Source organism: Anabrus simplex, chromosome 5 (assembly GCF_040414725.1).
Source record: "Anabrus simplex isolate iqAnaSimp1 chromosome 5, ASM4041472v1, whole genome shotgun sequence".
In the NCBI taxonomy this organism is placed as follows: domain Eukaryota; kingdom Metazoa; phylum Arthropoda; class Insecta; order Orthoptera; family Tettigoniidae; genus Anabrus; species Anabrus simplex.
The window spans coordinates 178,492,928-178,512,740 of NC_090269.1; the positions used below are offsets into that span (position 1 = coordinate 178,492,928).

Here is a 19,813-nt window from a genome sequence, read left to right on the forward strand (position 1 = left end):
CTCCGGCGGGAAACTTTCCTCATAGAGGATTTAAGGACAATGTACCCCCTACCTAACACAACGGCATCGGAGAACCTACTAAGGACACTAATAAGGAAAAGAGAAGTAGTACCCACGGAATTCTATGGAACTGGGGCCATGATCGATCGTACATGGACAGCAGCAAATTTTGAGACGAGGCACGTGTTTACAAGACTTGCAGTACATGGATTCCACCATGTCACGAAAACACAACATACCACGAACCGTCAAACTCATGCAAGTGTACATTATGTGGACAGTTATGTGAACGATATCACTTAGAACTCTGCAACAATAGGACTAGATCAATCTAATCGTGCAAGTGTTAAATTGTTATAACACCTTTCACTAATGTATGGCTATTTTGCTGCAATAAATGTTTTATTTAAAATTTGTAGACCAAGCGGTCCACAACCTCATTATAAACACTTATTGTTTGTTTTCATCTTATCTCATTTGTTTTCATTCTTTTCTTCATAGGTTTTAACACTTTTTAGCTTCAATTATGTAAAAATGTTAACTTGTTTAACTAAAGATGTCTCAAATGTGTTGACTATTACTCCATCTAATGATAGAAATGTGTATATATTGAATTGTTTTTTAATTCCGTCATGTCTCTGTTTTTTATTTGTTCCTTCATTATGTTTTTAACACATTTTTAGCTTCTATTATGTAAATAACTTTAACCTCCTTTTTTCACAGAAGATGGCTCAAATGAGTTGAAACATGTTTGACTTTTATTACCGGTACTCTATCTAATGATGGAGTCATGTTATGTATTGAATAGGAGGACATTAAATTTTCCTTTGTAAAGACTTATTACTTTCTGAAACACCATACCACTTTTAACTGCTACCAAGCATAAAACGCTATTTCTTGCTGAACGAATATAACTATTATGTGAAATTTCATTATGATTTTAACTTTTTGATCTTGCATCTTCAGACATAAGTTACAGAACACTAATTGGCTCACCTGCTAATACCATATCCAAATAGGGCAAATCATGCACAACTTGGTAGTTGATTTGTCCATCATTCTTCTTCACTGCCTCAAGAATGTCCTCACGTACTCGCTGTTGGATGTCTGATTCCAGTGCGAGGTGGTACAGGCAGAAGCTCATGGTAGACGAAGATGTCTCAAAGCCTGCAGCCAGGAATATGAAGGCCTGGCTTACAAATGTATCTCCTTCCAATGCTGTGAACACGTTACCGAGGCATATATTTTCAGAACATAGCTCAGATAAAACTAGAAAATTAAGAAATAATTAGGTTCAAAATAGGCTTATGATTTGGTAAGGTTGATAATTTGGAATTTAGTCCTTTAAAGCAACCAACAGTCAGATGTGTCAAAATTTACAGGAAATTGTTTAGGCAGGATATGAATTATGATTTTTGCAGTGCTGATTTGGAAGTAGCAGTTGCTTACTGCCATATTATGAGTGAACAGACTTCATAGTGCACCAAGACAATGAACTGATCCTAGCTAATAATCATGGAAGCATCATACTTTTTAATTTTTTGATTAATTACTCATAGCACACCACTGTGTGTTCCTATCCACGTTCTCATCTGTCTATATATGACTTAATTCACTTGCTTTTTCCTGTCTGTTACTTCAGTGAGTTTTTGGGTTTGTTCGATTATTATTATCAAGTGGCAATACCAGTCAAAAGGGTAATTGTAAAGAATTATAGGAATGGGTGGATTACAACAGGAATTAGAAATTCAAGTAGACGATTAAGGTTTTTAAGCAAATGTGTGAAAGGGAGTAACACCTCATCTGAACTGAAGGATTATTATAAGAAATATAAGAACATATATCAAGAAGTTTTGAAGGCTGCCAAAAGATTGCATAATGAGAATGAGCTAAAAAATTCTAAAAACAGGTCTAAATGTATGTGGAACATTATAAAAAGGGAGAAAGGTACTCTAGTTCCATTAAAAAATAATATTACTCTTACAAATGCACAGAAAGAAGTCAGTGATCCAGAAGAAGTTGCAGAAATATTTAGTAACTATTTTCTAGAAGCAGTTTTGAGGTTAACGGAAAATTTTCAAACATCAGTGACAAGAACAAACTTGAATACAGTTCACAGGAATGTATCATCCATGTTTCTTACTCCTGTGACTGAGCAAGAGATAGATAAGATAATAAAACAGATGGGTAAAAAGAAGTCTTCTGGTTTAGATGGTTATTCAAACTACCTTATTAAATGCTGTTACCAATACATAATCAAGCCTCTCTGTTACTTGATAAATATGTCACTAACCACTGGTAAATTTTCAGACAAATTCAAGGTAACCAAAGTTGTTCCGATACATAAAAAGGGTAGTGAAGAAGATGCTGGTAACTATAGGACTGTCTGCCTCCCCTCTGTATTCTCCAAAATACTGGAAAGAATTATGTACGATAGACTGTTATCATTCTTAGAGAAGCATAATATATTAGCTGGTTGCCAGAATGGCTTTCGTAAAAATAGATCAACTACCACAGCATTCATTAACTTTATTGAACGGATATATGACACACTAGATGGGAAGGGTGCATGTTTAGGTATTTTCTTGGACTTAACAAAAGCTTTTGATATAATTGACCACAGCTTGCTTTTAGAAAAGTTATACATGTATGGAGTTCGGGGAATGGCCTACGACTGCTTCAAATCATTTTTAGGGGATAGAAGACAGATTGTTGAAATATCATATACTGGTACTGATTTGAGCAAAAATGTAATTAAGAATGTGTATTCCTGTGCCAGAAACCGAGATCATGGTGTTCCACAGGGGTCAGTTTTAGGACCATTATTATTTTTAGTATTTATTAATGATATCGTCCAAATTGTCGATGATATTCAAGGAGTGCAATTAACTTTGTTTGCAGATGATATTACTGTTTTTGTAGCTGATGAAAGTTCTGAAGTGTTAGAATTGAAGGCAGGCAATATAGTGAGTAATATCATGAGCTGGCTTGAAGATAATAAATTAATTTTAAGTAAACAGAAAACTTCTGTGATTAGATTTCACCATAAGATTAATTTAAATATGGAAATTAGTCCAATATCATTTGGAGAGACCTTAATTAAGTACTCATCATCAACAAAATTTCTTGGCTTGTGGATGGATGAATCATTAACCTGGGAAAAACATACAGAGTTTATAGGGAAAAAGCTTAGTAGAATTTATTTCATGATAATATCTTTGAAAAATAGTTTTAATTTAAAGGCTTGCCAAATTATGTATTTTGCATATGTCCATCCCATACTAACCTATGGAACCATTTACTGGGGGAATTCACGATATAGCGAAGTCATCTTTAAGTTACAAAAGAAAATAATTAGAGGAATGGCCGGTGTCGGCAGGAGGACAAGCTGCAAGAAATACTTTAAACTTTATTTTATTTTACCATTGCCTAGCCTTTATATCTTCCATACACTTGTATATATGAAGGAGAATGTAAACAGCTACACCATAAACTCTGATGTACATAGGTATAATACTAGAAATGGACACAGTCTGCACATAGAACCACACAAAACTAAGTTATATGAATCAAGTTTCAGTTATGCAGGAGTACATTTATTTAATAAATTACCAGACTACATTAAGCAGATAAAACCATGTTCAAAATTTAAGAGAGAATTATTCAAATTTGTTTCTAACCATTGTTTTTATTCTATTGAAGAATACTTAGCTCTTGAAAATTAACTTATGTATCACTTTTTTTTTTTTTTAAATCTGTGCCTCTTTACCACATTGTATATTTCTCTTTATTTATCATGGCATGTATATTACTGTTTTATCCTTTGTTACTGTAAATATGATTATTGACGTGTCCCATATCACTGTATGATCAATTGGACGAAATAAAATACAATACAATACAATACAATACAATCTTGTGACCACACTGATAAAATGATGATACCATACGTAACATGCACACAAATACAGGGGAGAAACCAGGCTCAAACTTTTCCAAACCTCAACTTATATAAATATGTTGTATCCAAAGTAGTATCAGCTATTTCTAAGTGCTGATTTGCTGTATACAAAATAATAAAAAACAAATAAGAGAGAAAAATTAATACTCAATATTTATAATGATTAGTTTATACATGTTTTGAACCACTTGAAATCTTCCTTAGTGTCTGGTTGTGAAAGCCTCTTGTATTCCCAATTAACCAGTAATTCATTACTATGGGATTATGGCAGATGCCACAAATGACAAAAATTGTGAAATATGATATGAAATTCAGTGTGGAAAAGAGCAACGTGATGGTGAAAACAAAATGTGACAGAGTAGAGAAAGGAATCATTAATACTAGATACAGAGATTAGCAAAATGGTGCAACAGGTGAATGCATTCTACCAGCATGTACACTCGTGATCACAAGAATTCTGGGTGGAAAGGAAAACAGTTAACGTTTTGGCATAGATTTTGGCCAATCCTGAGGATGAAGGGGAAGCAAGCAAGGCAACGTGACATGTGTTTGTCTTCCAGAAGGTGTGGCCTGTGACGTTACACACCATTTTCTTGGGAACTGATTAAGATGTTTCTATGGTTAAACATTCTGGCTATACTTGCTTCTCCTTGTCAAGGAAAACAATTAACTGTAATTTAATTGTGAAGAAATGTGCATGATGCAATCCCTCCCCAATATGTATGGCATTTATGGCAATAACTCCATAAGAACAGTTTTCTAAACACTTTGGTTGTTGAGGATAAAATATGATATTATTATTAACAAATATTTATAAAGGTAGAAAAAAATGATCATAATAAGAAGGAATATTTTTATACCGCATGGCAGTTCATGAAAAGAAAAGAAAGGAAAAGACTGACCTACTTAGCACGTTTTCCCCTGTGAATAACTTATGGACCTGTAATGTATTTTCGGCAATATAGAATAGCACACAGCACCTCGACCCATTCGAATGCTGATCATGATCAGGCTTGCATGAATATGGATATGTCATGTATTTCAGTGTTTCCAAACTGCTCAAACAATGGAGTTGCATACAGACGTTAAAATGCTTCAGTAGTCGGCGACTGTTATAAGTTTTCGATGTTTCTACTCTACCATCTCACTAGAACACAAAGGAAGAGGGTACGGAGGGCCTTAAAACTTGCAGAAAATTGGGCAACTTGACAGGGCTAGACAGCTCCTTTATAAGTCAGAAATGAAAATCCTTTCCTGTTAACAAAGTAATGAAGAACCATTCAGTTTCTCTTTTTCCCTGATTAGTTTCCTCCAATCATTTGAGTGGCTAGAAAATTATTTTTGTGAAAAACTAGTGCACTGTTTAAGATTATACTCTACTTTTCATTTTATACAAATACAATTATTTTTGTGTGCAGGAAGTGTTCTTACAAAATGCCCTCCTTTGTTAATTTAAGACATTTTACTATGATATTATGATAATATCTTACTTTTATTTATTACAACTCGGCCATCACTATTGTAATTTTATTTTTTGGATTATGAATATTTTATATTTACATATATTTTAAATGTAAGCATTGTCTCTGTCTTTTATTTTTATACATCATTTTATCCCATTTAATCTATCTTCAAGTTCCCATAATTATATTAAGAAAAAAGCATGATATGATATTTCAGTAAAAGAGTATGTCTTTAAATGAAACATGAATCACCTTACTAAGTTCTTAGTGAAGGTTACCTTCCTTCATCTTAATTTCTTGCGTCCAAATCTAATATCCGTGCATATTTTACTGCAGATTATATCCATTCTTCATTTGACAGTGCTTGCAAAGTTATTAATGTAGAGTAATTTAATAGGTCCTATATTGATGAAAATAAGGGTCATTCTGTCTTACAATGGTCGGGCGAGATGCCATTTGACAATAAGGTCATGGTTGAGATTGCTAATATTTCAACCAGCCTTTGCACAGAAAATTACAAAGAAACAAGAGAATTTGGTCCTCAATGAATTGACATACGAGTTTGTGTGTTTCCTCCCTTCATTCCCCTCTCTGCTGCATTTTCAAGGTCGAGACAGGGGGTGCAAGGGCAGATGGGGAAGCAAGTACTTTTCCCTCTGTGGGTGTTCGGTTCGTGTTAGATATCACGTCATTCGCTCTCTCCATCTCCCTGTCGCTCTTCAGGTATGTCCATGTGTTATGCTTCTGCATGAATCTAATGAATGAAAGGGAGAGTGTAAGCTGGTACTGGGTGGTTCTGGGGGCTGTACTGATTTCCTTGCCTGAAATGAATATTTTTGGCCTGAGATTTAAATGAATACTAGTGTACAGAATCTAGTTTGGAAGAAGGAAATGTAAGTAAACGATAAACAAGATGAACTATACTCCCACATCATTGGCATACACAGCAAAGACATTGAATTCCTAAGAAGTGTGATAGGAAAGGCAAAGACAGACAGAGTGAGAACTGAAAATCTCAAGGAGGAAACTGGAACAGAAAAAAGTTGATTGACTGAATTGAGAAGAATAGACTAAGATGGTTTGGACATATAATGAGAATGGAAAATGAAAAGATGCAGATACAGATGATGGAGGCTAATTTTGATGGAAAGAAAGCAAGTAAGAGGGAGATCCACAGCAAGGTGGATAGACTTGATCAAGACCAGTATAAGAAGAAACCTGGAATGGGGCAGACTTAAGAAGAATGGTGGAAAGAGGGAGGAAGGTGGAGAAATATCATAAATTCTCCAACCTGGCTGGAGCTGGATCAAGGTCAAGGTCGAGTCCACCATCCAGAAGCTTCCTACTGATCAATGGAACGATATGAGACATGAGGTTAAAAAGAAACTGCCTGCCCTTGTAAACAACCTTAAAGCAAATTTTTCTTATAATGCCAATAAACAAAATAGGGAACTTTTTGAATATATCGCAGAGTGACGTAATAATTACTAAGACAGACAAATGTTGCACAACTGTAATTATGGATAGAGAGGACTACATAGAAGAAACTGAAGTTTTTTTTTTTGGATGAGTCCCACAGCTCATATTTAATGCAATCGTAAGATTCTTATTAAAAGTTATTCCTTTATTTTGAATCAACAGGAGACACAAAAATTGATTAACATGAACCCAGGTGACTTGCAGCCAGAGCTTTACCTAAAATACATAAGGCCCTCGAGTCCCCGTTAGACCTATTATTAATTTTAGGAACAGACCAACATATAGAACCTCTCAATTTTTGCACAAACTTCTTAGATACATTATGTCTTTCACAATAAATATCCCTTAAGAAATTCTGTTGATTTTTGTAATAAATTTTTAAAGTAACACTCCACCATGCCATCTGCTCTTTATATCTGCCTCAATATCCCGGTTAAGGAAACAGCAGTGCTGTGTGGGTATAAATACTTATTTTCTGAAAAACTAAAAAACAATGCTAGTAGAAGCTCTGGTTTTCCCTCATTTCGAATATTGTGATGCGATTTATAGAGACGCTGGGTGCAAGTTATTGAGCAGATTACAACATGGTCAAAATGCATGTGTGAGATACGTCTGTAACCTTAGGTACTATGAGCATGTAACTCCTTTATATAACCACCTATCTTGGCCCCGACTAGAAATCCATCCCTATGCCATCTCCATAAAATCATTCTTCTCAGCTATTTTACCTTACTTCATATTTCAAATACCTCTCTTCTTATCACAGTCTTAATCTACTAATAATTCCATTCTTGCTTTACCTACCCATAGAACTGCCATCTACAATAAATCATTCACAGTAACTGCCTGCCGTGAGTGGAAAGTATCCCGAAAGTATCAGAGGGTTAAGCGCTATTCGCACTTTCAAGGAAGCACTTTGGAGACATTTTATGCACCAGTAAGGAGCATCTGTAAACCTGATGCTGCTACTCACAACCATTCTGTTGTCATGGATGTCCTGGTAGAAGATTGGTCTAAAATTCTTACTCGATTTGTTTTTCAAATGTTATTAAATTTTATATACTACCTGTTTTTTTACATGTAGAATATTAGTTTTAAGAATTTATCCTTGTATATCTAATTTAGTTCATCTTAATTTAATCTCATCATTCATCATTCTTGTATTATTATTAATTTAATTTTTATTAAATCTAATTATTGTAAAGCAATACAATGTAATATATGTATATTTCAGTGCCTGGTTAGATGGAAGAGAAGACCTGAAGGCCTTAATCTTGCCAGGTAAAATAAAACATTACTAACTAACTGCTAACTGGATATTATCAAGAATTATTTGTCAATTCAAGGTCATTCATCTCAGTAGGCCAGAGATCAATGATTTCATAAGAATCCTTGAATTTGTGCTCAACAACAACTATTTCACTTTTAATCAAAATGTATATCAACAGAAAGGTTTTCCACTGGGGGCTCCAGCCTCTGGTATATTAGCCAACATCTATCTCGACCATTTGCAACACACCAAGATTATTAAACAGATAAGGGTCTGGAATTGTGGGTCCATTATATAGATGACATGTTCATAGTGATTGACCAGTGTTTAAACAGTAGCTCTAATATTCTCATTTTTTTACAAGTTGTTTTATGTCGCACCAACACAGACAGGTCTTGATGATGGGATAGGAAGGGGCTAGGAGTGGGAAGGAAGCATCCGTGATCTTAATTAAGGTACAGCTCCAGCATTTGACTGGTATGAAAATGGGAAACCACAGAAAACCATCTTCAGGGCTGCCGACAGTGGGATTCAAACCCACTATCTCCTGATTACGGATACTGGCTGGACTTAAACGACTGCAGCTATCGAGCTTGGTCTCAAATTTCTTAACTAACTGGATCTGAATATTAATAATTTCATTGATGTCACTGTTATATGAGAATAAGATAAATTTGCCTATAAGGTTTATAGGAAGCCAAATTTCTCATCTATTACTATTAAGAATAGTTCTCTGCACCCTGGCACTCATAAAAAAGCAGCTTATCATAGCTTGATTTATTGCACATTTAACTTACTTCTTTCAAACAAAGAGTTGAATAAAGAATTGCAATTTATATGTAACTTGGCTAAGTTTAATGTGTTTAGCATCAACACCATAAAAAAAAAATTGGAAAAATAGGTAAAAAAAAAGAACAATGCTCTAAGTTGGTTCCAGAGTCACATAAAAACTTAAATTTGCAACCTACACTTACAATAATCCTGGTATTTTTCAAGTAACAAATTTATTTGGAAACATGATTTTCAAGTGTCTTTTTCAACCCTTAACACTAATTGCCATTTGTTTTTAAATCACAATGTTATTAATTCTAACAGTAATTATTTTTCTGGCTCAGTATATATAGGCTTCTTACATTGGGCAGACAGGTCTTACAACCCAATACCTGGAACATTTTAATGCTAAAAAACATCATTAGTTTTCCTCCATCAGTATTCATATGAGTGAAGACGGCCACTCCTATACCTCAATAAATCAGGATTTGACCATTTTGCAAAGGGTTAGCATGGGGAACCTCATGAACATCTTAGAAAACATATTCATATCTTTGGATCAGTTTCATAATAATAAATTTAATTCAAATGACATTCCACAGAATAAAAGTCTTTTATATGACCCTTTTCTTGATTTGCTCGGAACTAATAAAGCTGAATTCCTTGCAACTAAAAACCCCTCCCCTCCATTTCTCTTGTTAGCGCATCTGCCCTTTCTCCTTTCTCCTTCTCTTCCTCTCCCTCTCCCCATCCCCCTCTTGCGATCAAGCTCCTTCACGCACCAACGCACATGGTTACAACATTAGACGTGCAACAGCAGCTGCTAAGACAGGTCACGCCACCTGAGGAGTGTCAGCTGTGAGAAATAAAAGGGGGGTTAAGTGTGTTTTCTATTTCTTCCTGTTTATACTTCAGGTCCTTATCATATTTTCACTGTATTTTCTTGGTTTTTATTTTTCTTCTTCTAGACTCCCAAATAGAATACTCCATTCTGCAACATTTTCCACAATGGTTTACAAGATCTCTATTATGTAATACAACTTTCATTTCAACCTTGAGGAGTCCCCTCTTCTATACAATTTAGATTAATCACTACCTCAATTATCACTATGAATTGTCTGCAAGATTATTATGAACAATTCAAAACAAGACCAATTTTTCAAGGATAGTTCTACCTCGTAGATTTAAAAAAAAGTATATTTTTAAGTAACTTATAGCAAGGATAAGGTATATGTGTTTTTCTGTTTTTAAAGACTTCTAATCAGTGTTTTTTAAGCACTATTTTTTCTTATCTTAGTGGACATAAGTGCATGTTGTTATTGATAGGAATCATGAGTGTATGACAACTCTATACTGTTAACATAAGAAATTTCATTTTTTGTCCATATTGAACTGAGAATTACAATAAATACACTTTTTGATGTCCACCTATTCAATACAATAATAATGTTGTTATATAGATGTAATTACAAAATACTAATTATATACAGTACTAGTTTTAACACATTTTTGCATCATCTTCAGTCGTACAAAGCAACGGAAAATAGGCAAATTATATAAAACTCATGATAGACCTTAAATTGTGCATAATATAAAACCGTATGATATCTACTATAAAAACAATGACACCTAGTAAAAACTTGTTGAACAAGTAGAAGATTTGCGAGTCGAACATATAATAAACAGTTCTCAAGTTGATTGATGTCCTTGTGGACATACAGTAGTGAGTTCATTAAATTTGGTGAGCTGTTTACAATAATAAAACATTTTGTGTCCATTCAACTATGGTTCATAAACTGCAGAGTCATTTTAAAAATCGTGAATATTGCTGGATAAAAATTTAATGAACTCACTACTGTATGTCCACAGGGACATCAATCAACTTGAAAACTGTTTATTATATGTTTGACTCGCAAGTCTTCTACTTGTTCAACAAGTTTTTACTCGGTGTTATTGTTTTTATAGTATATATCATAGGGTTTTATATTACGCACAATTTAAGGTCTATCATGAGTTTTATATAATTTGCCTATTTTCAGTTTCTTTGTACAGCTGAAGATGACGCAAAAATGCGTCGAAACTAGTACTGTATATAATATGTTGTAATTACATCTATATAACAACATTATTATTGTATTGAATAGGTGGACATTAAAAAGTTATTTTAACTCTATACTGCCTGTACATGTCTATTTTTAATCTATGCTGGAAATGAGTGGTTGATGATGTCTCAAAGAGACGAAACATGTCCTGCAAATATTTTTGATATTAATGTAATTTAATCTCTGACATGATTATATTATGTATTGAAAAGGTGGAAACCTCACGTCTTTTTATTTTGAAGTACAGTAAGTGATATGTTCCGAGCTGTCTGTGAAGAGGTGACATGGAATTACATTATTAGACGAATAAACTTGAGTGGAACTTTTAAAGTTAAGAAAGATATGAATATGAAATTGGAATACAATAGGACAAGCTGGTATAAATATTTGTTCATGGGAAGAGGAATGAGGGATTGGAATAATTTCTCAAGAGAAATACTCGATAAAATTCCAACTTCTTTGAAACCATTTAAGAAAAGTGTAGGTAAACAATAGATAGAGAATATGCCACCTGGGCAGTAGTCCTAAATGCAGATCAAAGATGATGTATTATTGAAAAGCTTTGTGAAGATGAGAGCCAAGAACATCATGTGAACGAAGATATAAGTGATGAATGTGGTCTGGATATAATATACTGTAGGACACGTATGTCAAACAGTGCCCGCAACGAGACATCGCATGGCCTAGAAATGACCTCGCATGCGTGCAGGCAGAACTTCTCCTCTCTAGGGGGAGGGAAGGGAGTTGAACCGACAGTACATTCGCTCGCAGCAGGGACGAGTAAACCAAATCTCTCTGTATCATGTGAAATGAAAGGACAATGCAAGACGAGAGTGGTAAGAGGAGAAGTTACGGTAAATTTGACCCGATAAGGTTGCACTGTTTCCTAAGCCATGAACATGGAGGAGAAGCTGAGTGCTTAGTGTGTAAAAGGTATGTTGTCTGCAAAAAGTTGAATGTTTGGCATCAATGTCAGCAGTATCATGCACGTCAGTACAGGACAGGAGGTTCCAGGACCTTGATGTTGTGAAAGGAAAGTTGCACCTCTTTTCTGTACCATTTATTGTTCAACCACAAGATGCACCCCAGAATTTACAACCAGAAATTATAAAGTTAATGTGTGATGTTGTGAAAGGAGAGTTGCATCTCTTTTCCATACCTTTTAGTGTTCAACCACAAGACGCACCCCAGAATTTACAACCGGAAATTATAGAGTTAATATGTGATGCATGGCTGAAGCAAGAGTACAAAGAAAGGGATATTATTGACTTTTACAGAACATCTGTCCATTACGCTTTCCACAACTCCAAAAGTTTGCAGCAGAAATCCTGTCAATCTTTGGAAGTACTGTACTTGCAGATGTGAATAGTTCTTTTCCGGGATGAAAATCAACAAATCTTGATTCCGATCTTGGCTAATAGACATACATCTCAGTGTAGTAATGAAAATAGTGTCTGCCAGCATCATCTAGCCTAACATTGACCATTTTATTGCCGTTAAACATTAGCAGGGCTGAGGAAATCAGTGAACATAAATGGATCGTTTTAGGTAACTTTTCTATTTTTTTACAGAGGAAGTGAAACCAAGATGCCCAGGGTGTAGACAAATGCTCACCAGAATGCTTTTAAGTTATTGCATCACACCTTTGTTTTTTCAATGAGAATACTCTTAATTTATTAATTTAATATGTCTTGAACATATCAGAATTTGATTCTTCGTTTAATATTTGGTTAATGTGTGTAATATTGAAGTAGCCTACAATCCTGTTGTCTTTGTTTTTTCAGAGGAAGTGAAACCACAATGCCCAGGATGTAGACAAATGCTCACCAGAATGTTTTTAAGTTATTGCATCACACCTTTGTTTTTTCAACGACAATACTCTTAATTTATTCATTTAATAAATCTTGAACATATCAGAATTTGATTCTTCATTTAATATTTGGATAATGTGTGTTTCTTTGTATATATCAATAATGTGTTTATTATTATTTATGTAAATTAACAACTTATGGTGCCTTATTAATTATATTAGTGAAGGACAGCTATCGTTTAAAGGCAGTGCACTTTGTTTGCAATGAAGGAAGGAATACTGTGCACCTCTATCGCATCTCCTTCGAATTTTGAGTCAGCATGTGCCAGCCGAGACTGCATGGGAGTAAGGACAAGCTCTGCACGCAGCTCAGCTGGCGTGCGCTTGACCTTGACATGCCTGCTGTAGGAAGAAGCATTATATGTCATACAATTTGTACAACTTCTAGTTTTTCAGTCTGTTGAAAACACGAAATACAACACTGTAACACTTGTAAAAACTGTACAATTATAAATGGAGTGACATGTTTCTTAATATAAGAAAATTCTCAGATTCTGTGAAATCACTTTAACCATGTATATTGTTCCCGACAGGGACATGAAGCATGGGCTAGGGATCAAGTGAACGTGCATTTCTTTGTCTGGGAACGAGTTCATGGGAACTCAAAACGTGGAATGCCAAGCGCTAGGCTAGGGAGTACTTCCCCCAAGCAGAGGTAGGGAACCCCTGAATGAAAAGAAGGGAGTAGTTATCCCTACCACCAGTTGTTTGTGAGTGGGAGAGGTAAAGTTTTTAGCATCGTAATCTTGGAACCATCTTTAAAACAGCTTGGCCAACTTAGTTTTTATTCAAAGGAATTAACGACTACACTGTACAAGGATTTAAAACAACTGTTCATCATTCGTGAATTTATTTAGGGTTTGTGACATCCTTTATGGTTATAATCTCCTGTTAAAAGACGGAATATATGATTATATAACAGTGGAAAGTTACAGAGGTCATGTGTTAAATGTCTCGACATCCACTTGACAGGGGAAGTCCCTTGAGTGAGCTGAAAAATGCTGTACTCCGTATTCTGTGATCAGATTTCATCTGGACGAGTCTTAGCTATATTATAAGATCACTGGTCACCTGATTATCGAACTGTTGTGCCTCTAATATACCCAGAATAGGGTGTATGGAAACTTTGAGAGGGGGAAACTTCCCAGCTGATATAAGGTGTGGGAAGCATCACCAGGGGGCATTTTGCAATTTTATCTTGTGTGGGAGAGATGTGTGACAGTCTCTAGCAACAGTTCCTTTTCTATGTGAACTTTTGAGTAGTGGTAATGTGTTAAAATAATTGGTGTATGAGAAAAAGTGATATCGGTGATAAATGACAGTGCAAATTCGGGTTATTTGATTGTATTTTAGAGCACGAACTTGAACTGATATTATTATTGTACCGGGCGGTACACCTCCACGCCACTAATTCAAATATTGCGCCAATTGAAACTTCTCTACTGGAGAAACTTGGAACTTTAACTACTGAACTAATTCCACGGTTATTCAGAAGATGTCACTGAGTGTTTTTTATTTGCCTTTGTTTTTCAACGATTAAGAAGTGTGGACAATCTCTAACAGATGTCTCTACCCAAAACTATGGTAATACACTCTGGTGCAATGGAATGAACTTTCTTGAAGAAATATAATATTCCTAAGTTTTGTTTTTACTAAATTTTGTTCTGTGGTTTGTGGGTTGGCAATATAAATCCTTTCTTTCCGCCTGTTTTGAATGTAACTAATCAGGAATTTATGTAATTAATTTTCCACCAATAAGGTGTTTCTTCCTCATCTTGTGTATTAGTTTTTGCTGTTATCCAATAAAAGTTTGTGGGCGGGTTGTTATCGTTCATGAAAGGCCTCAAACTTTCCACGAGGGTATGAAAACTGCTGATTTTATTGTCTCAGGGCCACTTCAGTAACATCTTTCTTAGTGTGTGGATATGTAGCAGGGGGCGGGACGCGCCTCTTTCTTCGGGCAACAGATCTCCAACAAGGTAATGGCCTGTTAACATCTTTATTTCTTGCTAGCTCAGCAGTTTAACTCTCGGAGAAGGTTCGAATCCTTTAATATGTAACCCATCTTTTAAAATGTAAATTCCTTTCTGCCTATGTAAAATCTACAAATATCTTTTACTGTAAAGCGGGATAGAGAGTGCTTCACCCTCTCGCACTCCCCTTCATTTTGAAAAGGAGGTGACTGCGTTTTCATAACCGTTCTTGTCTCCTTTAATGTAGTAAAGTTTTCTCATACGGGTCACCTCCCTAGCTTGGGATTAGCCCCTGTGTTTTGGCCTAGAGCCACTTAGGTTTTAAAAGTGTATTTAGGAGTGCAAGTTTATGCCTCCAATCCATTCTGTACTTTGGGCCAGTAACTTAACCTAATGTTTTGTTTTCTTCATGCGAAGGCCCGGTAGGTTGGGTATTAAATACCCCTGTTTTGTATGCCTTGATGGCAGTTTGGATAAGAGTCTGTTATTGCCTTGATAGGCTTGAAAGATGGAGAGCGGGTCAGCTCTTTATGGTGATGTGGTAAAAGTGCCTTAGAGAGGCTTGAGGTTAATAGTTGGGAGCAAGTGCTCCTTGTCCTTAGGGGTTTTCTGCCCTTTAGCAATTGTGGTTGTGAGCTGAGAGTTCAGAAATTAAACTTAGGGCTCGTAGCCCAAATCTAGTAATGAATTGAAATTTGTTAATTTGTTGATCTGCTACTTGGTACCTGTTATACTTTGTTATTTGTTGATTTTGTAAAGGAAATATAACCTTGTTAAAGTTTTAAATTAACTTTAATTTTGTAGTTGAGACCTATTCCAGCCCGCACCTTCTTTCACCTCTAACTACCACGGATAATCTCCGTAACAATTATTATTATTATTATTATTATTATTATTATTATTATTATTATTATTATTATTATTATTATTACGGAGTTATCTGTGGAAGGCGGAGGTGAAAGAAGGTGCGGGCTGGAATGGGTCTAACTACAAGTTTGAAAGATGAATTAAAATTTCAACAAAGGTTATATTTTCAAAACTTAACAATGGTGACACAGAATTTAAAAACTTAACAAGTCAACAACAAGCCAAAATCAGATACAAAGAAATTACAAGTGTTAGGGGATTATTACAAGGTCTGGGCTTCGAGCCCCACAATCACAATCCTTGAGCTATTAGCCCAACTTTACCAAGGTACAAAATTGAACAAAGGGGCAGAAAACCCCATCATGCCAAGGAGCACTTGCTCCTAATTACAATGTTAAGCCTCCTAGAGGCACACAGATCAAATTTAGGAAAGAGCAGACCCACTCTCAATGTTCAAGCCTATCAAAGGCCACAGCGAATTTCACTTCTATCTGCCTTCTAGGCACACAAAGAAACAGGGGTATTTAATACCCAACCTACAGGGCCTTCGCAATGAAAATAGAACATCAGGTTAAGTTACTGGCCCAAAGTACAGAGAGGACTGGAGGCATGAACTTGCACTCCAAATACACTTTTTAAAACCTAAATGGCTCTAGGCCGATACACAGGGGCTAATCCCAAGCTAGGGAGGTGACCCGTATGAGAAAACTTTAATACATTAAGGAAGCGTAGAAACGGTTATGAAAACGTAATCACCTCAATTTCAAAATGAAGAGGAGCTCGAGAGGGAAAAGCACTCTCTATCCCCGCTTTACAGTTAAAGAGATTTGTAGTTTTTGCATAGACAAAAGAGGAATTTACATTTTAAAAGTGGTAGGTTACATATCAAAGGTTTTGAACCTTCGCCGAGAGTTAAACTGCTGAGCTAGCAAGAAATGAAGATGTTAACAGGCCATTACCTTGTTGAAGATCTGCTGACTGAAGAAAGAGGCGCTTCCTGCCCCCTGCTACATATCCACACACAGGGTTAGATGTTATACTAGTGGCCAGGAGACAAGAAAATCAGCAGTTTTTATACCCTCGTGGAAAGTTAGAGACCTTTCATGAATGGTAACAACCCGCCCACAAACTTTTATTGTCTTGTCTTGTCTTGCGGATATTTATTTGGGATTCAACAAATTCTTTCCCAGTCACGAGACAATTAATATATTACACTTATATCACAAAAGCACACGGTTACATCACTAATGCCCGATTTTAGCATGATCACACGTAGATAGATGCACTTAAAGAACCAAAATTATATCGGGTATGAGTAGGTTCATGGAAGTATTACATTCTATACTGAGCAGAGACACAAATAACTTAGTAAGCTGGAATAGGAGTAACGTGTTACACTGTACAAGATCGGAAAGTAATAAAAACCTTGATACAGTATCTACTCACCAGGAACATATAGAAGTGCCACCTCACAAACATGTCGGAACACAACAACTGAAAAACTAGATCATAATTACAATTTTATGTGAGTGTTATCAAGGTATTCGTTTAAAATAGTAATGATCGTAGGCGAAGGTTGGTGCAACAAGACTGAAAGTCGTGTAGGGAAAGATACTTGAACTTTAAGTAATTTCTGCATTAAAATGGCCTGGTGATGTGCATATTGGGGGCAATGAAAAAACAAGTGGTCACTATCGCCCTCAGATTCTCCGCAGGAACAAGTTGGGTCGTTCGTAATGTGAAATCGAGTTAAATATACTGGGGTTAAAGCATGATTAAAACGTAGTCGGATGATATTGGTAATGTGACGTCGTGTATACGTACCATTTGCAAACCACGGCAATGTGGGAATACTCGGTTGAATTTGATAGTAATGTTGGCCTTTCGTACGAGCAGATAATCGCCATTGTGTGCACCATGTGTGTTGAGCTGCAGTTTTGATATGTGGTAAAAAGTCGGGAATCGGAATTTTGATTTGTAATATATTCGCGGTATCTGCACTGGCGTCATTCGCTGCTATATCGGCCATATCGTTGCCTACGTGCCGATTGTGCCCTTTAATCCATATTAGCGTTATAACAAAACCGGATGTTTCAAGTCGAAATAGAAGAGACTTAACTTCGTAGACATATGTATTTGTATGAGGGGCGAGTGATTGCAGAGCTTGTAAAACACTTTGAGAATCGCTGAATATATATTTATTTTTTTGGAGTGCAACTGTTGAACATATACGAGGGCTTGGCATATGGCATATAATTCTGCTGTAAAGATAGTTAAATTATTAGGTAACGGATATTTAAAGCTAATGAGTAATTGTGGATCGGAAAATGCTGCTCCGACTCCAGTATTTGATTTTGACCCATCGGTAAATAGGTGGTAATCTGGTGAGGTTATGGGACTTTTAAATTTCTTATGAGCGTATAATGTGGGATAAGGTGCAGACATTGCTTGGTTTGATGCATCAGAAGGGGCAATGATAACAGAAGGACGGAATGTTTGAATGTCATAGTGGTATGAATACGTATTAACTCGTGGTGTACGAAGTATAGTCTCAGTAAGATGGTGGATTTCAGCATAAGCCATATATATGGCGCGATACCGATGATTGGGAGGAGGACGCTGTTGATAATATTCATATAATAATTGTAATTTAGGGACAATAAGGGAGTTCGTTCTACTAATATGTTTAAGTAGGAATTTTTTGGAAAGTTTTATCCTGCGAATATACAGTGGTTCTTCCGTAGTTTCTACTAATAAAGCGTTAGTTGGTGTTGTGCGGAGGGCACCCACACTGATACGTAGTGCGGAAAATTGGAGACGATTCAAAGCTAATAAACTATGTTTAGAGGTTAAATCAATAATGTGGGCGCTATAATCAAGTATGGACCGAATGTTTGCATGATATAGCTGTAGTGCTGACAAGGGGTCAGCACCCCATGCAGGTTTCGTTACCGTTCGTAGGATGGTAATATAACGATCAGATTTCCTAATAAGATGTCGTATATGAGTTTGCCATGTGAGTTTTTGATCGATATATATATTCCTAAAGATAAGTGTTGTGAAACCAAGGGAATGCTATAGGTGTCAAAGTTAATAGGGCTTTTATCAAAGGTTCGTTTATGTGTAAAGATCATCGCTGCACATTTAGGTATAGAAAGGGAAAGTCCATGGGCCGTTAACCACTGAAAGACTAAACTTAAAACCCGAGATATTGTGGCTCTACAAAGGTCAATGTGGGAGTCAGCACAATAAATAACATAATCATCCGCGTAAGCTAGAATACGAGCGTGTGGTAGCACAAGAGATTCGAGCTCTTTCATGTAAAGGGCAAACAAAATTCCACTGAGTATCGAACCCTGTGGTAAACCTTGTGATGTATAACGGCTATCAATTGTGTGTTGGGGAGATTTAATAGTTAACCGGCGGTTAGTAAATAGTTGATTTAAGATAGAAAGGAATTGGATGGGGAATCCAGCACTAAATAATTTCTCACAGAGGATATGCAATAACACAGCATCATAGGCCCCTTTAATATAAAAAAAAAAACTGCCACGATAGATTGTTTCCGCCATTTTGCTAACAAGATGTCGAGTAAGAAAATAATGATAGGGTCTTGTGTACTATTACCCGTCGAAAGGCAAACTGATACTTGGGTAATAGCGAGTGATATTCCAATACCCACGCCATTCGTTTCATAAGGATTTTACAAAAGACTTTGCGTATACACGATCCCAGAACTATGCCTCGGAAATTTTCAGGTTCGGTAGGTCGTTTTGTTGGTTTCAGAATGGGTGTGATGAAAAACTCGTTCCATGATGCTGGTACATGTAATGTCTCGAAAATACTATTATAATATTTGAGTAAATAAATTTGGACATGGGAGGGTAGGGCCTTGAGCATTTGATATGTAATTGCATCAGGTCCTGGTGATGAGCTATTGACGGTACATAATACAGAGTGTAATTCGTTATATGTAATTGGATTCAAAAGGGAAATAAAAGAACAAGAATTATTCTGTGAGGTGGGTAGAAAGAGTGGATTTACGGTAACAGGGGCA

General features: G+C 35.9%; 1 protein-coding gene across 1 annotated transcript in view; it reads right to left on the reverse strand.

Annotated features, from left to right (window-relative positions):
• The window catches only part of LOC136874740 (cytochrome P450 6k1), a 198,409-nt gene that overhangs the window by 49,826 nt on the left and 128,770 nt on the right, over positions 1 to 19,813 (reverse strand). The window contains exon 5 of the mRNA XM_068227798.1: positions 997 to 1,269. Within this exon, the coding sequence (XP_068083899.1) occupies positions 997 to 1,269 (273 nt within the window). The remainder of the gene's footprint in view (positions 1 to 996; positions 1,270 to 19,813) is intronic.